This window comes from Phodopus roborovskii, unplaced genomic scaffold, assembly GCF_943737965.1.
Source record: "Phodopus roborovskii unplaced genomic scaffold, PHOROB, whole genome shotgun sequence".
In the NCBI taxonomy this organism is placed as follows: domain Eukaryota; kingdom Metazoa; phylum Chordata; class Mammalia; order Rodentia; family Cricetidae; genus Phodopus; species Phodopus roborovskii.
Genome location: NW_026126623.1, coordinates 5,213,274 through 5,233,363, shown reverse-complemented (window position 1 = coordinate 5,233,363; position 20,090 = coordinate 5,213,274). Strand labels below are relative to the sequence as shown.

General features: G+C 39.0%; 1 protein-coding gene across 1 annotated transcript in view; it reads left to right on the top strand.

The window, feature by feature from the left end:
* Mctp2 (multiple C2 and transmembrane domain containing 2) overlaps nucleotides 1-20,090 on the top strand; it is a 170,806-nt gene that overhangs the window by 135,115 nt on the left and 15,601 nt on the right. Inside the window, exon 19 of the mRNA XM_051206493.1 lies at nucleotides 14,420-14,529. Coding sequence (XP_051062450.1) covers nucleotides 14,420-14,529 — 110 coding nt within the window. The remainder of the gene's footprint in view (nucleotides 1-14,419; nucleotides 14,530-20,090) is intronic.

Below are 20,090 nucleotides of genomic sequence, written 5' to 3'. Positions count from 1 at the left end.
TGAGATACTGTGTCAAATAACCGTAATCAAAGCACATAAAGCATGGAATGAAAAATCATAATGGTAATTCTTCCACCAGGTAGATAGAAAAATGGCTTCTCACCTATGGTAGGATACCATGGAAAAACCAAGGCATACTTTCGCCATGGTCAAACCTGTGACCCTAACAAGTTCATGGAGCTCAGTATAGTACAAGGATGCAGGATTACCTACAGAGGCCCGGGAGACCCCAAGGCAGCTTTACCTCTAAAAAAAAAATCTCACCCAAGCATAAATGACAACTTTCCCAGACCTTCATGGGTGATGTCCCCTGTGGCTAACCTTCCACAGTCTATGTACTCTGGGATTTCCAGAGACAACAAGGCTGTGTGAAATTAGAGCAGAATCACATACAGCTGACTGGGAAGTGCGTGTATAGGGGAGTGGCTAGAACCCTGAGTGAGGGTTCGGTTATCCTCTCCAGTACTTCCTTCTATAAGTGAATATTAGCTGTTAACAGACCCGGTCTTAAGAGTCTCCTGCAAGCAGCCATAGATACACTGATGATGGCAATGGTTTGTGTGCATTGTCCTATAGCCTTTCAAGCAACATAGTCCAATCTAGAGCTTGCCCAGAATTTGATCTTTTCCCAGAGATGTCTGGGGTGCTGGAGATGGAGCAATATGTGCTATGCTTCACATCTTTCTGGGCAGGGATGACTACAAAATGTATCCAAAAGTGGCATCCACAGAGATGGGCCAGGACCTAGTTTGAACCTACACAGAGGAGTGCTATCAACCTGTCCTGTGTGGGAAGGGTTGGCAGTGGGGCTGTTGTAACTCACTTCAGGGTATATTCAGTTCTGAGACATTTCAGGCATTCCAGTATGTTCTTTTCATAGTTTGTTCTTAACTGTGGTATTTTGTTTCCATAGTTTTATATTTTTATATAACCTCCTAAAGAAAAAACTAAAAAAAAAAAAAAAAAAAAAAAAAAAGTTATCTATGATCTTTCTGATAAACGCACCTTTCTGTTGCTAGGGAGCCTGGCATATTTTTAGTCTACACCCATATCATGTCACTCTTGCTTCTTGTCTTAGGGTTTCTATGGCTACGATAAAACATCATGACCAAAAGCAACTTGGGGAGGAGATGGTTTATTTCAGTTAACTCTTTCACAGCACAGTCTATCACTGAGAAAAATTAAGGAATGAACTCAACAGAGCAGGATCCTAGAGGCGAGAATTGATGCAGAGGTCATGGAGGAGTGTTGCATACTAGCTTGTCCCCCATGGCTTATTCAGCTTGTTTTCTTGCAGCACCTAGGACTACCAGCCCAGGGGTGGAATCCCATTCAGTGAGATAGACTCTCCTGTATCTGTCTGTCAATCAAGAAAATGTCCTATAGACTTATCCACTGACCAGTCTACTGGGGAATTTTCTCAGTTGAAGTTCCCTTTTCCCAAATGACTATTGCTTGTGTTGAGTTGATATAAAACTCACTAACACACTTCTCTTTGGGATTTACTAAACTACAATTGTTAAGCTTCAAGTCCAACATTTTGAGGGTATATCCCACGTGTGTCGCAGTGCATCATTTCCTCTCTGTGGACAGGACCCAAGCACCATGATATGTTTTGTCTGAGACTTGGCCAGGCAGTGATTGAGTCACTCCCACCTCAAGGCATCTTCGCAGAGCCCTATGGCTTCTGCTGTATGTTAGACATGACAGAACATGCTTCTGGGATCTGTAACACAACCGATCCAAGAAGAGTCGTTTACAAATTGTAAACACACAGCCATTCCTTAAAAAAAGCAGAAGGGAGGGAAGCAACTCACGACTCCACCAATATGTCTTGAGAGTGGCATGCCTTTATCTTTAGTACTTCTTCCTAGAAAACACCATCACAGATGACAGATGAAAGGTGGCCTGGGCCCCTTGGGGATGCTTCTTCAGGGGATGAATGTACTCCCATCTTCTGCTTCTCTCTGACTCGTAGACCAGGGCATGCATGGTCTGGGGTCTGTCATACTTTTATTGTCTAGAATAAAGGTGGTCATAAAATGACATCACTGTAGCCTCTGTCTCCTTATCATTGTTAACAGCACACTGTAGTCTTCTGTGTTAGAAACCAGAATGGATGCCACAATTGTGCCTTCTTTTCTTTTGTGATGGTACATACATCTTCCAGGTAACTAGATTTGGGGCTTTTAAGAAATGAAGCATACAGACTAAACTATGAAGAAAGAAAAATTCTTCTTTCTTATTCCAGATGGTCCATGTAAGAAATTGCTTGTTGCAAGTCTAGTTTTCTAGGGACCCCGGAACAAACAGATAATGGCTGAGTTCAGCCAACAACAATCAGTTAGCATTTTCTATTTTATTAGATTTCCTATGTGGGATCCTTCATGTGGACCTTATTTGTACGGATGGACTACAATGAAAATTGCATTAATTTTCTACACAGTAAAGGTCAGTAATTGAAGCATGAACCAAGAAACGATTGTGTAAAATGCTGTACCCCATACTTATGAAAGGTCATGTAAGACAATAATATCTTGTTTTCATTGCTGAAGGTATAAATACTTTCCAGAGAGTTTCTTTCTTCTGCCAGCCCAACAGTCACTTACATAGACTATTCCAGCATTTGTGATTAGCATCAAGAAGAAGGAAGCAAAATAGAATGTAATAAAAATAATAAGAAAGCAACTTGCTTCTTGCTATCAGAAGAAAGTCTCCTCTGATGTCCATGGCATAGGTTAGTTTCTATATAACTAGACTGTCAGGGGGCTTAAATAGCTTCTTTCGGGGTCAATGATGATGTCACAGATACCAATCAGTGTTTATGAGGAAAGAAATCCATCCCTTTATTCCAGTTATGGATTTAAAAAAAAAAAAAGATGGTGGATATGTTTCTTTAAGCAAGAAATGTCTAGGTATCCATTGAGGGACATTCTATGATGACAAATAATGAATGGGCATTGCTTGTACTATTGCCATTTAGAAAACTTAGCATGCTGATGGGCCAGTGGTAAAGAATATCTTCTGCTCTAGTAGAAGCCCTGAGTTCAGTTCTCATCACCCATATCAGGAGGCTCACAACCACATGTTAGTCCAGTTGCAGATGACCCACTACCCTCTTATAGTCTCTGTGGTACCTACATGCATGTGGTATGCACACATACACTCAGCTTAGAAAATACCTCTTTGAAAATGTAGAATGCCTCCATTGTCTTAAGCTGTCTCTGTCTGAGTTTAAGATGCCTTTCCCTCTTCTAAACTGATCTGCAGACAAGGCATGCATTTGGAAGTTTCTTTCAGAGTTCACCTGCATAGTACTTTGGTGAGGTGCCTTAAGCCACCCAGGTTAATTCCTAAAGAGGTGAATCTTCTCTTCCCTTAACCTAAGAATACTGTTGGCCACAAAGTGTCTGACTGTCTCACAGTCTACCAGAAGGAAGAGTTTAGCTTATTTTCTTTTGTGTCTTCTTAAGAAAATAAAAGGCAATAGCAGCAGTTCATATGTGCAACTACACACACACACACACACACACACACACACACACACACACACACACACCATGTAGGCCAATCAGTGATTTTGGTTAATTACAAGAGACATGGTTCCATTTATAAGTGCTAGTGTATGGTATTGTTAAGAAAAGAAAAACTCCAGCAAGCTTCTTCAAACAGTTATCTTTAGGCATGCAATCGTGAGTGCATGTATGTGTACACAGTTTCAGAACGAGCACAACCTATACAGTGGATGTGGTGCAGAGAAGGTGATTGTGGAAATTTCCAGAGCAGTAATGTAAATGGGTATTCTGATTTAAGCTCTGATAATTGGATTTAATGTGTTTTTTTATTGATGTGGTGATTTTACTGCAAGGGTTTCTACAACACTGTGTTACTTTCAAGGTTTTAGTTGGCGAATGGATTGCAGCCAATTCTTAATGACCAATGTATGTATGTTTTGAATCACAAGAGGGCAAATTCCTGAGTTCCCAGACTCCCCTAACATATTGTCTCATGTACATTTCCTTTCCTTTATTTATTTTTTTTAAATCCAATCTCCTTTCTTGAAAGGGTTAGGACTTCATTTCCTTCAGAAATAATCCAAAGATGTTGTTAACCTGGTCCTTGGGACATTATTCAGGTATCTAGCTTGTTATGACACTGAGCAGTGTCCTTGGTTCCCGAAGATGTTTTAAAACATCCATTGTAACTGTTGTTCATGGTATGTGCTTTCAAACAATATGAAACAAGGCACGCCAGGCTGTAAATTCCACGAGTCTTCTACGCTGCTATTAAGTAACATTACTCTTTAAAAGCATAGAGTCCAAGGATCTGCTTCTTCAGGAGTCAGTGCTACATCAAGCTGTTTGCTTTCTTAATGTCTAAAATCATTCCATGAAGTAAGGTAGAATAAACTGGACATTGTATCTTGGTAATCCACTTGCCAGTTTTCTTATTAGTAAATTAGTTCTTTCCCAATCTCACACAAGTAAACTATGTATTCCAGTACCATCTATCCCCTCCTTTTCTACCCTATCTCTACCAGTCCTGCCTCCACTCCTTAAGAATATTTTCTCTGTTTATTAGATGTAGTTTTGTTTATTGTTCTTAACAGTTACGAAGCTGGCTGTGCTGCTTTGAATTTGAAACTAACCATCACAGCTTGGAAGGATCAACATCCTCTACTCCTTTTTGGGGGAAGGGTAGTAATGGTTGCCCTTGTCTTCCCCAATAAAACCTGCTGTTTCAATGTGGCCCACCCTCACCCTGTATCCCAGCTATCCACAAAGTTTACAAGATACATTTAAGATAATTTATAAGTTAAATGGCAGTTTTCCAAACAATTGATAGAAAATAGAGCTATCAGATTTCATACTGGAACAGTAGGTAATGCATGAAGAGGTGACTATTACAGTACTAATTTAAAACAAGTTGGTAAGACATTTAAATATTCAGACTCATGGAAATATTAGTGATGTTATAATGTTCAGGCATTGCTGGCTTTGTGTCCTTTAACTCATTCAGCACTCAGAATACTCTACTGGCTATTAATTTCCCAGTGCTTTAATTAACAAACCTCATTTAATCCATGTGAGATTTCTTTGTCAGATTCACAGTGGGTTTCATATCCAGATCCTCTAGCCTAAATCTTATTTGTAAACTGTGTTACACTGTTTAGAAAAAGGCATGTCATTCATTCATTTGTTAATTCGTTCATTCATTCATTCATTCATTCATTCATTCCACACTGAAGCAACAGTAGAACTTTTGCTGAATTTTTATTTCTCTGTAGCAGAATCCTTGTGACGATAGAGGTCATGGTCACACGTAAAGGTGCTTTGACGAAAACCAGTGTTGAATGAGTCACCTTGCACAAAGTTAAGAAGCTGTTGAGGCAGTTGGTAGGAGATGTTGAGGGATTAAGGTCTGCTTATAGGAGCTGATGTTTGGGTCAAGTTTTAGTGTATATGATTTGCCTTTAGCTTTGTATATTTGTATGTATGTGTCTTATATACTTACTACTGTGTGTATGTGCACACATGGGTGAGGGGGCCAGAGGGCAATGCCAGATATCCTTTCTACTCACTCTCCATCTTTTATTTTCTGAGGCAAGGTGTCTTACTAAATCCGAAGCTCATCAATTCATCTAGGTGAGTCAGCCAATGAGCTTCAGGGATCCGTCTTCCTGTCTCACCCTGCTAACTCCTTTCTGGATGAGTGCTATCATGCCTGGCCTTTTGGGTCTTTCTGGGGACCAAAACCAACATTATCATACTAGGATGATTAGTACTTCACTGACTGAGTCATATTCTCAGTCGAACCTTTTACTCTTCTTAATAATACAAATATATTACCCAATAGTCTCCTCCCTCTACTAAGAGGAAGGTAAATGATCCATGCAATGAAGCCAGAAACCATCCCTTGTGCATCTGTCTGCTGTAGCAGAAACCATGAGTCCTCTTTACTTGTGGCAGCATCTATTTGTCACGTGGCCCAGGGAGGTTATAATGGAGTCAGTCTACCCCCAGCCTTTGAGTCCCAAAGATTAAGGACTGCTTAATCTTTTCAGTTGTGTGTTTCAAGTGTCTTTTTCAGGATGTTGGGGATTGTGCCCTTCCCTTTTCTCCTCCTTTCATTGACATCAAACAAGACTCCTGTTTTAAGGTGAAAGCACATGTTGGTAAACACCAGGGCAGAGCTCTTTGTCAAGATCAGATGCTTAAAGCAGAATAGAGCTGCTAAGAAAAAGTATTGATCCAAACTCAAACAGTTCTGTTTTCATTTTTCAAAGAGAAAACATATACTTGACACAGAGCACTTTCCAGAAAGAGCATGAATTGCCTTCTCCTCTTATTAAAATATAATCTTTTGAGCTGGAAAGTTGGCTCAGTGGTTAAGAGCACCAGTTATTCTTCTAGAGGACCCAGTGGGATCCATCCCAGTGTCCACATGGTAGCTTGCAATGCCTGGAACTCTGGTTCAGGGGATTCTGATGTGGGTCACAGACACACATGTGGATAAAAACACCATACATATAAAATAAAAATAAATATGTCTTGTGCTATCTTTGTGCATGCATGTATATGAGTATGATTCTGGATGTATCACAATAAACATTTATAAACATCAGAGAACAACTTTGGGTGTTGGTCCCGCCTTCTACTCGGTTTGAGACAGGATCATTTTGGCTTTCATAGCTATGTATTCCAGGCAAATTTGCCCATGGACTTCTAGCCCCTGCCCCAAAAACCTGGCTATAATAGCACACACTATGATACTGACTCTACCATTGTACATTAACGTGCCTTATGGGGATAAATTCTGAAGTTGGTTCCTAGTTTCTGAAGCTAGGATTCCCAGGGAACACTTTTTTTAATCTCTTGTAGCAGAAATACTGCTTCCTAGTCCTTGTTAGCACAGATATTAAGATTTTTTTTTTCATGTGAAATACCACTCAATCGATTTCTAATATTGATCATTCAAACTTTCAAATTATGGGCGTCTATAATTCACTGAATTAAAATGAACAATGCATTTCCCTTGTCCATAGTCCCAGTTTTATATCTTTCATATGGGTGGCTGATGTTACTGTGTGGATCTCGGGATAAAAATTTTGCCTTGCTCCTTGTGGGACTTGTAAGCATACTTTGACAAACACCACTCAAATTTTAAGCATGTCAAAAGTATTTTTTTTTCTGACAGGGTCAGTTTTCAGGAATATCTCCCTGGTTTTGCTTAGATAATTAATGGAGAAAGGAGTGATTTTCCAAATCAGAACAAGCAGGGAAGATTTAAAGTAACATACTGATTATATAATTATTTCTCAGTTGTAAATTCATTTTGATGGTGTTAATTCTTTCCCAGAGGCTCAAAGCCCCTTTGTTGCACCTACAGAGCTGTGTTCACTGGAGACATGGGGTAGACAACAAGGCCTTAAGGAAGGAAAGCTCGCCTTGTGTTTTGTTTGCTTTGAAAGAGTGAGCAGCTATGTTATGCCACAGGCACATTATTGATCTTTAATTCGACTCTCTTTAAAACTTAGCCAAAGACCTACACCTTCTGGTGCTCTATAAACAATTGCACAATTAAAAGGTGGTGATTTTGTATTCCTCTTTACATGATAAGCACCTTTAAGTTAAGAGCTGGAACTTGCCACGTTTTGGTCTTCCTGTCAATGTCATTCATTCTTACAGTGCATTAAACAAATAAAAGCAGGGACAACTGGTAGGCTGGAACAGTGGGTAGCCACTAGTTACTCAAGCATGAGGATCTGAGTTCCTATCCCAAGCACACACATAAACAACACAAGGGTATAGTAGCCCACTTGTGATACTAGCACATGGGAGGTAGAAACTGGATCCCAAGAACAAGCTGGCCAATAAAATAGCAAAGCAGCAGGCCCTGGATGAAATTAAGTAAGCCTAACTAATATGTAAGGTAGAGAATAATAAAGACAATGATATCAACCTCTGACCTCTGCTTCCATATGCTCTTACAACGAATGCATAAACACATGTGCCAACATGCACACAAACACACATACCACATGCACACATAAGACAAAAAGAAACTGTAAAATTGGATTGTAAATTTGAAATTTTTTTCCTGTTCTGCAATTGATGACAGCTGCTTGCACATCCAGCAGACCCTCAGTCACGAGAACTTCACTTAGGCCTCTATCCTTTTACGGGTTTATAATCATAAAGAAGACCTGCTGTGGCCATGCGGTCAGTTGCAATCATCTTGTTCATTTGTGCAGTCACGCCAGCAGTCATCACTATTTCTCTAAACACAGTTCTCTGTATGAATCAGGAGCCTCTGTGGTGAGAAGACTAGAGGCATGCAGCCGCTGTCTGTCTTTCTGAATGAATCACTCTTGCTCTTCCCAGGCAGTGTGGTGTCAGCAGCAGAGGCAATGTTGTGTCTGCTAAACTGTTATCACCACATTCCCCAGTTCAATCTGAGATGTGTAAATAAAGCCAGCGGGATGCACACCCAGCTGCCAGACGATCTCTCAGAGCATCAGGGCAACATGAGCAGACTTGTTCCAGAAGAGACTTTCTTAAGAAACCTAACTTCACCCCAGCGTTCTTTAAGCTAGACAAAAGGCTGTTCATCTTTTGTCTCTTTTGCCTACTTGAAGGGAAGGGATTCATGTTAATTACTGTCCAGGTAATTTACATATATGATAAAGTTTCTTTCCCGGTTGGCTTTGGTCAACATTATACAAATGTGACATATCTGGGAAGAGGGAATCATCTTAATTGAGAGGATACACCCTTAAGATTGGCCTGTAGGCAAGGCTGTGCAGCATGTTCTAATGAATGGTTGATATGGGATAGTCTAGCCCATTGTAGATAGTGCCATTCTTACGTTTTTAGTCCTCAGATGTATAAGAAAGCAGGCTAACCAAGTAAATAAGCAGCATCCTTCCATGGTGTCTGCTTCTGCCTTGACTTCCTGCTATGACTTTCCAATATGAAGAGCTGTATGCTGTAAGACACATATTTTTTTCTTCTTCAAGTTGCTTTTGGTCATGGTGTTTTATCACAGCAATAGAAAAGCAACTGACTTCTCATCCCTGCCTCCCATTGCAGTCAGGGCCAAGCTTATGTGAGTTTCAGTTTTCACAACTGTACCTAAGACTCACATGGTAAATGCCATTGTGTTCACAGCTGTGGTGACTCCCTGACACCTCAGGGTTCTGACTGGGGTCCTCATGTGCTTGTGTAGAAGCAAGGGTAACAAGCTGTAATGATGTTGGGCATCATACCCAAGGACAGGATTAGTGTTTGTCTGGCAGAATGGAGTGTTTGTTCCTGAAAAGGATTGTTATAAAGTGAGAGCACCCTGCATGCTTGGCCCACTTTGAAAATGTCAATTTCCTTTTTCTGTTTCTCTGTAATGTTGTAATACTACCAGAAGAAGCTCACCAAGATACTGGTACCATGCTATTTGAGTCTGGCAGCCATGAGAATTATGAGCCAAATAACCTCTTTACTTTGTCAATCACTCACCTCATGTATTCTGTCATAGCAATCCAAGTCAGTTAATGTACACACAAAGCTCATTCATGACAGGACCAGACCAGCACCACTTGTCCCCAACTCCATAGACAGTTGTTCAGAGATATACTTTTGTTTTCCTAAAAATACAAATAATACTAATGGTTTTGTGTGCATTATTATATAGGAAGATGCTACTTTTAAAACTGTAAAATCGACATACCTTATTTGATATAATTTTGCAGTGTAGCAAGGGAGCAAAATGTCTGCTAATATACAGATTAATGTGTTTCCAGGATGTGCAGGCCTATGGAATTCACATCTTAGGAGTTTTACATTTTATCTAAATTTTCATCTGTTGATGTAAAATCACTGATTACCTATCAGTTACTTAGATGAAAATGGAGTGAAACTTTCCCAAAAATTATTTTCAAAAGGCATCAAATATTACACATTCTTATGAAAGCTGCACAAGAAAATCCCAGGGGAAATGTGAGGGAGGAACACCTAGGGGGACCCAGTTTCTCAAAATGAAGCAGTTTATGGAAAGTGGAGAGAACAGAAACTCACAGACATGGAGAGCCAATGACAGAAAGAACAAATGTTGAATGAATGGGTATTTTAAAAAGGCCTCCTGCATATGTTATAGTTGTGTAGCTTAGTCCTCTTGTGGGACTCCTAACAGTGCTAACAAAGGCTATTTCTGCCTCTTTTATTGGCTTTTGAGACCCTACTCATACTGAGTTGCCTTGCCCAACCTTAATACATGGAGAGGTGCTTAGTCTTACTGGACCTTGATATGGCATGGAGGAGGAGTGGATTGGTGTGTGGGAACAGAGGTGGATGAGTGAGTGACTGGGAGGAGAGGAGGGATGGAAAACTGAGTCTGGTGTAAGCTAACTAACTAACTAATAATAATAATAATAAAAGGCCACCCAAAACTTATGACACTTCTATGGAGTAACACTTTCTTAGCAGTTGCCAGCCCTGGTGTAAGTTCATTGACACATGTATGTAAACACAGACAAATTTCTTACTGCCTTATGACTCTAGGTTCTTAGAAACAGATGGGCATATACCTTTGTGACATGCCCACTGACAGATTGTTGACTTTAAAAATAACTCTTGATGTGCAGAAAATGAATAAATATGTTAATATGTTACTAGAGGCCTGAGTATGGCATAATATAAGAGAATAGACCACAGTCAGGGTGGGTGGGTATCCTGAGGAGGCTTCTCTAATCCCGTAGAACTTGAATTTGACATTTTTTTTCATACATTTATGATACCTTGAACCTTGCTTGATGTCATGCACTGACCAGTTTCACAGGTCATTTTGAATAGTACTTTGACATTATTACAAACCCGAGGCCCTGCTCTTCCCTGTATCTACCATTTCTCTATTAAGAACTCATCTTAGCCTTGAGGCATCCTTGCTGCAATTTTGTGGATCTTGAGAGTATAGTTAGATAGAGCAAGCTAGTTTTATCTGCTGGTCTAGTAAGTTCCACCAGTGAACAGCACAATGGGAAGATGCTGATCACATATACAACTATGAAAATACGAATACCATCTTCCTATAATTTAGAGACTACAATGCTTTGATCAACACAGAGAAACACTGTCAAAAGACCACCAGAGCCAGAGAAAAAGAAGATATCTTTGACATGAGAATACATCCTTCATTTGGGCATATGCTGTGTCATATATGAACATCAAATGTCTTATGCAGGGATTCTGTAGAGGGTATGGGAATGAATGAAGAAATGCACTCCAACTGAATGAATATTCTAGAAAGAACTGATCCCTCTCTGTACTAATAAATTTCAGAGGAAAACGATATATCACACATCTCGTTTTCCCCCAAAGCTTGCATTTATCAATAGTCTCCATTTTAGAGCTAAATATTGTATTTAATATTTACAATAAAACAATCTGGAGCAAGTTACCTAGGTTTCTGGATTTTTTCAATGGCCTTTACTAGTATCCTCTGGAATTCATGTGTGGATAATAAACTTCTCAAAGACAAATAGTAGATTAAATTTAGCAGACAGGCAGAGATTATCCATCCTTGACTCCTGCAAGGAGCTGGAACTAACTTTCCCTAGAGGTAAGGCTATGGATGATCACTGGCAGAACATAATACTAGCCTGTTCTTGTTTCAGGGACTGGTGGAAAACCACACAATTCCTCTGCTTCACCATCCACCTGTTATATCAGCCTTCCATGCCATGACTGCTCTAAGACACCCAAAATCCCCAAACTGCCAATGCAGAATGGTTATTGGGAGGATTAAGAAGTTATAGAGAAAATATATAATGAAAATATTCAGAATTTTATTCATGCCATTGATAGGATGATGGAAAATGGCCTGAATATAGGAATATTTCAACTATTATACTGAATAATTCTGCACTTTTAAAAATTGGATAATGAACTTCAGTGTTTATTTTTCCATTTGTTTTTCCTTTTTCTTATTTTACATACTGATCCCAGTTCCCTTTCCTTCCCTCCCTCCCTCCTCACTCCTACCCTCCAAAAAGTAGTCATTGGCATGCTGGCTATATTTTAGATTGCTTGGTGTTGCTGTACCAAATCACCCAGTGCTAGAATAGGGTCTTTATAGAAATTCCTATGTAGTTCATGGTCCTGATAGAAAGAAGGACTGGAAAGACTGGCGACTCGGTGGGGTCCTCTAGCTATATTATATCATGGGGGAGAGAATGGCCAAGCACATCATAACCATGCTTTAGTTTAAATTGTGATAAAAATATTTGAACATAAAATATATCTAGAAACGGGAGAAAATAGTAAATCCATTGGTCATTCAGAATAAATTCTATGAAATAATCAAACAAGCGAATATTTCTTGTAAAGCAGTGTCTTTAAAGATGCTTAACCGAAAAAGTCCAAAGGAAGGGGTATAAAATATACCCTTGGTGTATAAATTTGCTATTGTAGTACAGAACTGAGACTATCTTCCATCTGTCATGCTTGTGAGTTTTCAGGGTACCTAAGTTATTGTTGAGAAATCTCTCTTAATTTTATCTACAGTGGTGTCAATTAAGATGTCAATTTAATGGCCATGAAGTTCAACTCTGAAGATGGTTAGGAACACCATATTATAAATGAGAAAATGAAAGTCCTTAACATGTACATCCTGTGACATAAGGATAAAAGATGAAAGTACAACCAGAAATAAAGTGTATTTATTGAGCTCATTTGAGTTTTTGTTCCACATATGACCACATATGCCACTTCGAAATATTCACATAATCAACATGAAGACTTGTTTTCACTTTTATGTATACATACTATATGTTTTTGTTTTGAAACAATATGCTATGAAAATAAAATGAAGTCATTTTGTAATTTGGCTAATATAATCAAAATGAGTTAGTTGATACATAATTTAAAAAGTACAGGATTTTGATTACTCTGATTCAAGAAAAAAAATACAAGTCTGAGTCTTATTTTGGAGACCAAATACTCACAGCAAAATGTCAAATTCACTTAAAAACTGGAAGGATGCTGTCACAATCCTTCATTAGTTTGGTGTACTAATTAACACTTTCTTCCTAATCAGAACCTAAAGTTTTGGTTGTTTTGTAGTGGGAAAAAAATTCAAGTGATAAAAATGGGAAGTTTTTTAGGAAATGGAGCTACACGGAAGTCTGAGTCATTTTCCAAGAAATTGTTTTGACCTAAAGTCAATGCTGCTGCAAGGGGGAAGCTCCTTTGCCCTTTGGGTCAAGCTCTCCAGAGCCTTGAAATGCTCTTTTGTAAACGCAAGGCTTATGTAGCAGACAGAGATGGGTTTTGACCATTGTGCCTATTCATAGGCATTTGTGGGTTGCTGAGTATGAATGAGGTTCACTTAAGCAGCATGTCTAATTTTTAGCACAAACTACTTGAAGAATGACAGTAGGTGGAAAATAAATCAAAATTAAGGTGGGAATGAAACTCTCTCACAAAGTTACCATTGCAAGAAGCAGCAACAACCTGGATGTTTCCTTCTGCACCAAATGATGGGGTAGGGGTGACTTTCATGAGTGATTAGATTGGACACATACCTGCCCTGTTGGTATAATTACCTGCAGCCACCATAGGGGGCACCTGCTTCCTCATTCTATTCATGGCTCTATTTAAAAGAAGTACACATAGAAGATGAAGATGTGTTTGTTTGTTCTTCTTTCTTTTGTTGCATAGAGAATATCCTAAGAGTATTCTCCTACTGATTGTCTACATGATGTTTTATCTTAACTCTAATCCAAGTAACAGTCTCAATAAGGAAGTTTTATAAAGAGCTGTGTTGTATATAGCAAGTGTAATAGGCTGAATTGTTACAATAGTAGGGAAGAGCACAAGCCAAGAAATAGTGTAAAAATACCACTGTAGGAGTTTCTATTTGAGCCATTATTAAATTGTATTTACAGTGTTATAGCTACTTAGCACAGTAAAATATATTGTAGTTGCCCAAGGATAACAAAGTTTTTGGATGTCTGCATTGTGTTGGAAACATGATTAAAATGCAACAGTTTGCATATGAAGTCACAGTACTCAGAAATGAATTGTGTGTACCTCCAAAGGGACCGGCTCTTACTGTGGGAGCATATCTGCATCACTGCCATAGAAGAGGGCTTTGGTGTACTTTAGATAACCTAAGGATGGCCATGCTGAAGCAATTGTAGAATTCTCTGCAGGGACCTGAAGCCTCTAGTCCCAAGGACCACCTCTTATCATCTCTGGACCCTAAGCCAGTGAATGGGGCTCCCAGCCAAAGTAGAAGTAACCAGAAGAGTGAACTGGCCTTTGTATCTAGCAATCAATAAACATTTCAGGAAAATGTGGCTGTTCTCTTGAAATAACTGTTTTGTTTTTAAGTAGCTAATATAAATCTTGCTTTTTATGCTTCCCAGGAATCTGAGAAAAAGGGATTAATCGAGAGAATCTATATGGTACAGGATATTGTTTCTACTGTCCAGAACATCTTGGAGGAAGTCGCTTCTTTTGGAGAAAGGATTAAGAAGTAAGTTCTTTCCATTTGTAGCGGTGTATAAACTAGACCTGACACACACAGGATTGTGAGGGAAGGAGGGCATGGGGTCCTGTAAGAGATGAGGAAAACAATGGTATTACATAAACTGAGGGTGACTTTGGCTGCCTTTGGGCTCCTCAGATATGGGGTACTTCAGAACTGGGGTGAAGATATGGCTCAGTTTACACTTATTGTCTGAGCACAACTATTTTTCCCTGTTATTGAAAGTAGATTCTTTTCTCACTTAGTGTATACTGATTACAGCTTCCCCTCTCTCTACTCCTCCCACTTCCTGCCCACCTCCCTTCCCACCCATCTCCCATATGAAAAGAACAGACCTCTGATAAGAACAAATAAAATATAATAAACTAAAACAAAAACTATCACATTGAAGTTGGACAGAATGAATCAACAAAATGAAAAGAACCCCAGTGAAGACACAAGATTCAGAGAGCCACTCATTTGCAAACTCAGGAAGCCCCAGAAAATATAAACTGAAAGCCATAATAATATGCAGAGAGGACCTGTGCAGAGCTAGTGTTACATATCCAGTGAAAATTTCTGCATAAAAATGAAGGTAAATCTCAAGTGATAGTTAACATCAGGGAGTTATATGTGATAAATATGTGTGTTTTTTGAATATTGTTTATTTTCAGTTAGAAGTCCAAAATCATTGCAGTATATAACTTCTTATTAACAGCATAGTCGTTTGTGTTGCTATCGTCTCTCTGTATCTCTGGCTGAATTAGAACTTTACTCTGTAGCTCAGGCAAGCTGGAAATGACTATGTAGTCCAACTTGGCTTGTTACTCATGGCTGCTCTCCTGCCTCAGCCTAATGAGTGCTCCAATTAAAAGCATAAGCCATGTAATAGCTGAATGCATCTTTGGTTAAAACTAAATAAAAACAGTGTTCAGGGGCTGAAGAGAGAGCTCAATGGTTTAGATCACTTGAAGCTCTTCTAGAGGAGCCAGGCTCAATACCCAGAACCCACATTAGGTGGCTAACAACTGCTTTTAATTCCATCTCTAGGGATCTGACATGGCTAGCTTCAGTGGATCACTCACCTGCACTCCCTTGTACATACCTACAGCCAGACACATACAAACATGTACACATGCACATAATTAAGAATAGTAAAATTTGAAAAAGAAACACTTTCAATCACACAGGTTTTTATTAAATTTACACAGTGTAATTTTCATTCCTAATATCTGAAGAGAAAGGAATTAGAGTGTGAAGATTTATGCTGACATATGTTGGCACCTTATCTGATATATTTTCCTAGGTTTAACATAATTAAAAAATCATGCCTTAGATTAGCTTTACAAATATTTAACCAAAGCATATGGAATAGTAACATATAATGGGGAGAGTGGATAATTCTTTATTAACCCATTTTGCTGAGAATGACAGTGTGTACATGGTAACTGTATGGATAGCAGTATCATCAGCTCTTGGTATGTTGCCCAACCACTGTGCTATGTGCAGCCGTTTATACAGTGAAATTTTTCTAGAATCACCCAGTGTTGAATGGAGTCATTCCCAACGGAACATGGTAAGGATTGCTAATATGACCTAGGATCACTGTAATTAAGCCTTAGAGCTTGGATTTGAACCTGCTTCTGTTACTGCTATACAGCAATATTATCACTCTCCAAGAATCTAGTCTTTTCAGTAATGGAGAAAAATAGTAATAGCCAAATAGAATTGTATAGCTTTAGTAGATAATAGTCAGGTAGGTTACTATGGGAAGCTTGATGAGCACAGAAGGTGACTTAAAAGAGGGAGCTAGAAGGCAAGACTGAAAACGCAACTAGGCAATCTCAGGGAATTGGAGAGGAGAGTTTGACAAATGAGAGATGGAGGTGACAGCAGATGGGCACCCTGTGCTTAGACTCAAATCTAAGCACAGTGAAACGGTGGTTTTTAACCTTCCTAATGCTGCGACCCTTTAATACAGTTCTTTATGTAGGGGTGACCCCCTCCAACCTTAAAATTATTTTCATCCCTACTTCACAATTGTAATTTTGCTACTGTTATGAACTATAGTATAAATAACTGTGCTTTCCAATGGTCTTTTGGGGGACAAAACTCATAGGTTGAAGACCACTGTTGGAGAAGATACAGGGGAAGCAATATGTACATGGGATAGGGAGAAAAGTGGTGATGCTTGAAGGCAAGGCACATCACAAAAGGCCTTGAGCAGACAGAAAAAAAGTATGAAAAAAAAAAAAAGAGTGAAGAATGTACTGGAAGTCAGGAGGATAAGAGGATGTAGAGTGGGGGCAAGGCCAAGGAAGGAAGATGGTGTTTGGTACAACTGCCTCCATTCTTAAATATCTCTAGAACACAAATGTAGCTGTTGTGTAGCTGATAATGTAAAAAGGAAATGTGTCTGATGGGAGAAGAGGGCTGAGTGACTTAAGCAGTCTCCCATCTCTACAGAGTTTTTGAGGGGCAGCTGTGCCTAACACAGCTGTGGTGGCCATGCCCAGAATGTGTTTACAGGCAATGAACAGAGCGCTGTTGTGCCCAGCTGCAACACAGGAAGGCTCAATGGGCTTAACTCCTATTAATTCTTACATTCATTATTACAGTGACCTTAAAGTCTCTGCAGGCCATTCAAGTGGGATGTCATGTGTCACACTCTTGGAATTCTATTGTAATTCTATGCTTACAAACCAGGAAAACGTCTACCCAGCTTTTGGCAACAAAGAATATTTTACATGAAGCTCTTAAGAGCAAGACTTCCATCCTACTGTCAGAAAAATTTTATATATATATATATATATATATATATATATATATATATGGGAAAAACAGTATTTTATCCTTCCTGCTTTTTCTTAGCTGATTACTTTTTCTAATACATGCAAATTTTAAACAGGTATACACAGCATATTGAAAGTCTTGGTCACTCCTACAGATGGTTCCAACCCCCAGCTGCATGTTCTTGAGCACCTAGGCAAAGCTACAAAGAGGTGGTAGGATTGAAGGAGCCTAGCAAGATAGGGATTCATTCCTGCAGAAGGCCTAGAGCAGTGGTTCTCAACCTTCTTAATGCTGCGCCACTTTAACACAGCTTTGCATGTTGTGGTGACCCCCAACCATAAAATTATTTTCCTTGCTACTTCATAACTGTAATTTAGCTACTATTATGAGTTTTAATGTAATTATCTATGTCATCTGATGGTCCTAGGTGACCCCTATTAAGGGGTTATTCAACTCCCAAAGGGGTCACAACCCACAGGTTGAGAACTACAAATCTAGTGTGTAAATGACACATAGACACGTAAATGTATAAAGTAGGACTGTACTCACTTGAAAGGAGTGTTGAGGAAGCAAGTTAAATACAGTTAAAATCAGAGTGAATTCAGCAGAATATCAGTTGCCTATTTTGGGTTTACCTTGAGAAAAGCATGCTAAAGGGGACAAAGAGTAATGGACAAAAGCCTACAAGAGCATTAGCAAGGTATCATGAGGACAATGCAATGCTGAGGGAGACCATATTGTTGAATATGCCATAAAAACATTTACAGGAACATGTGGCCAGTAGTTTTTGTTTCTAAGAGAGGAGGGATCCGAGGGCTTCATTTGAAGCCATTGAATTTGTCCTGAATTCACCCAACACAGCATGGAGTAGGGCCACAGGAACGACCTGCACTTACCTTCCTGGGTAGTGTCCTAATCATGTTTGCTAAGTGCCTTGAAATTTACAAAATAGTATCCTCACATGGTGGTGAGTTCATGTTAAGAATGATAAGGTTTTTTGTTTGTTTATTTTTTTCCCATCCACCATGACAAGAATTTGGAGAGCTCCCAACTCAGGAAAAGGACACAAGTCTATGAAAATGTCTCATTCATTATATGATTTCTAGGTGGGAAAGCTGTGTTGACCAAGGTTATTCAGTGTTGGGTGTGCTATAGGAGACTCCCACCAGAAGAACCCTGGCCTTTGGCATACATACACATTTCATACCTTCCACTGGCCCTCATATGTTAGGGTCACATGATTTGGTGGCTTCTTCCATCTTTCTGAACCATCTTCATTTCTATCTTAGAGTTTTGACACTTAAGTGTGTGAGAGATTGATTCTCAAGTTCTTGAAATTTTTGTTATAATTTTAATTACATTTTTTTTAAAAAAAAAAAAAGGATTTATTTCTACCTGTTCCTTTCTGCTTTTTAGAAGCAAAATACGTTTTGTTTTATTTGGTTTTGTTTTTTTTTTCTCCCCACTGACTTCATTTCTAATGACCTTGGTATGTTTTGTTACTGCGGTTCTTGTACGAAAAGAATTTTGGATTTTCTGTAAGATCTGCCTATCATAGGAAACTTTTTCATCTTCTCACGCCAGTCCCTGTGCATTTTAGTATGGTATGGAGCATTGCTCCTGGCTACAAGACAACTCTGATCAGAACATGTTTGGTGGAGATTGCTTCCTCTGTCTCAGAGTGAAAGCTTCCAAAAGAGCACCCCTAGGGAGGACTTCTTCTCTAGGTTTTTGTAAAGTTGAGAAGTATTCTGTTGGTGCCTCCCTGTCTCTTGATTTCATTGCCCACATGAATTGAGTTTGTCAGACATTTCTTCCTGCATATTCATGGGGATGAGTCATGTGCCCACTCCTTTCTTTTTGCTAATGTATTGAAGTATTGTGGTTGATTTTTAGACAGGACACTAAGCTCGCCACTCTGGAATAAACCCCCTGTGCTTTGTGTCCCAGTGCTCTCATATGTTACTTTTTGCCTCTTTATTGCTGGATTTTATGATAATACACACATGCCTTGGATTTTACAGCTGTAATTAATACTGTGGCCAGTTAGTTTTCTGTTCTTCAAAACTCTTTATGAATAAAAGGCTCCACTTGTGTTTAGCCTCCTCTATTCTCGGGAAGTGTTTGATGCAGGTGGAGAATTGTCAATTCTCTTCATATTGAGAGAATTTGTTATTGAGGCATATGAGATATAGTTTTTTTCCCTTAAGGTTTTTAAATTAATTATTCATCTCCATATATATATATATATATATATATATATTCTGTTTTTTCTATAATTTATATTTCTGTAAGAATTTATGTTTCTATAAATTGTAACCCTTAGAGTTTACTTTACTTAATTTGAATATTCTACTATTTTGTATTTTTTGTGTGTTCATAAATGTGTGTCCTGTATGCATATGTGTAGAGGGATGTCATATGCACAGGACAGCAGAATATTCTATGTCTTCCTCTATGTCTCACCTCCTTATTGCTTTGAACAGGGCCGGCCACTGAACTGCAAGCTTGCTGTTTCTGCTAGGCTGGTTGGCCAGCAAACTCTGGGGATCTTCCTGTCTTTGCACAAGTCTGGGGTTACAGGCACATGCAGCTATGCCTAGCTTTTTACATGGGTACTGGGGACTTGAACTCAGGCCCCTATGTGGTCCAACAAGCACTTTTAGTTACTGTGTGTTCTACTTTTATACATGTTAGTTAGATATGCCACTATAGTTGATGTTGTTTTTCCTTCTTTCCTTTCTTGACAAAGGTTTATCTTTTATATTAGTCTTTAG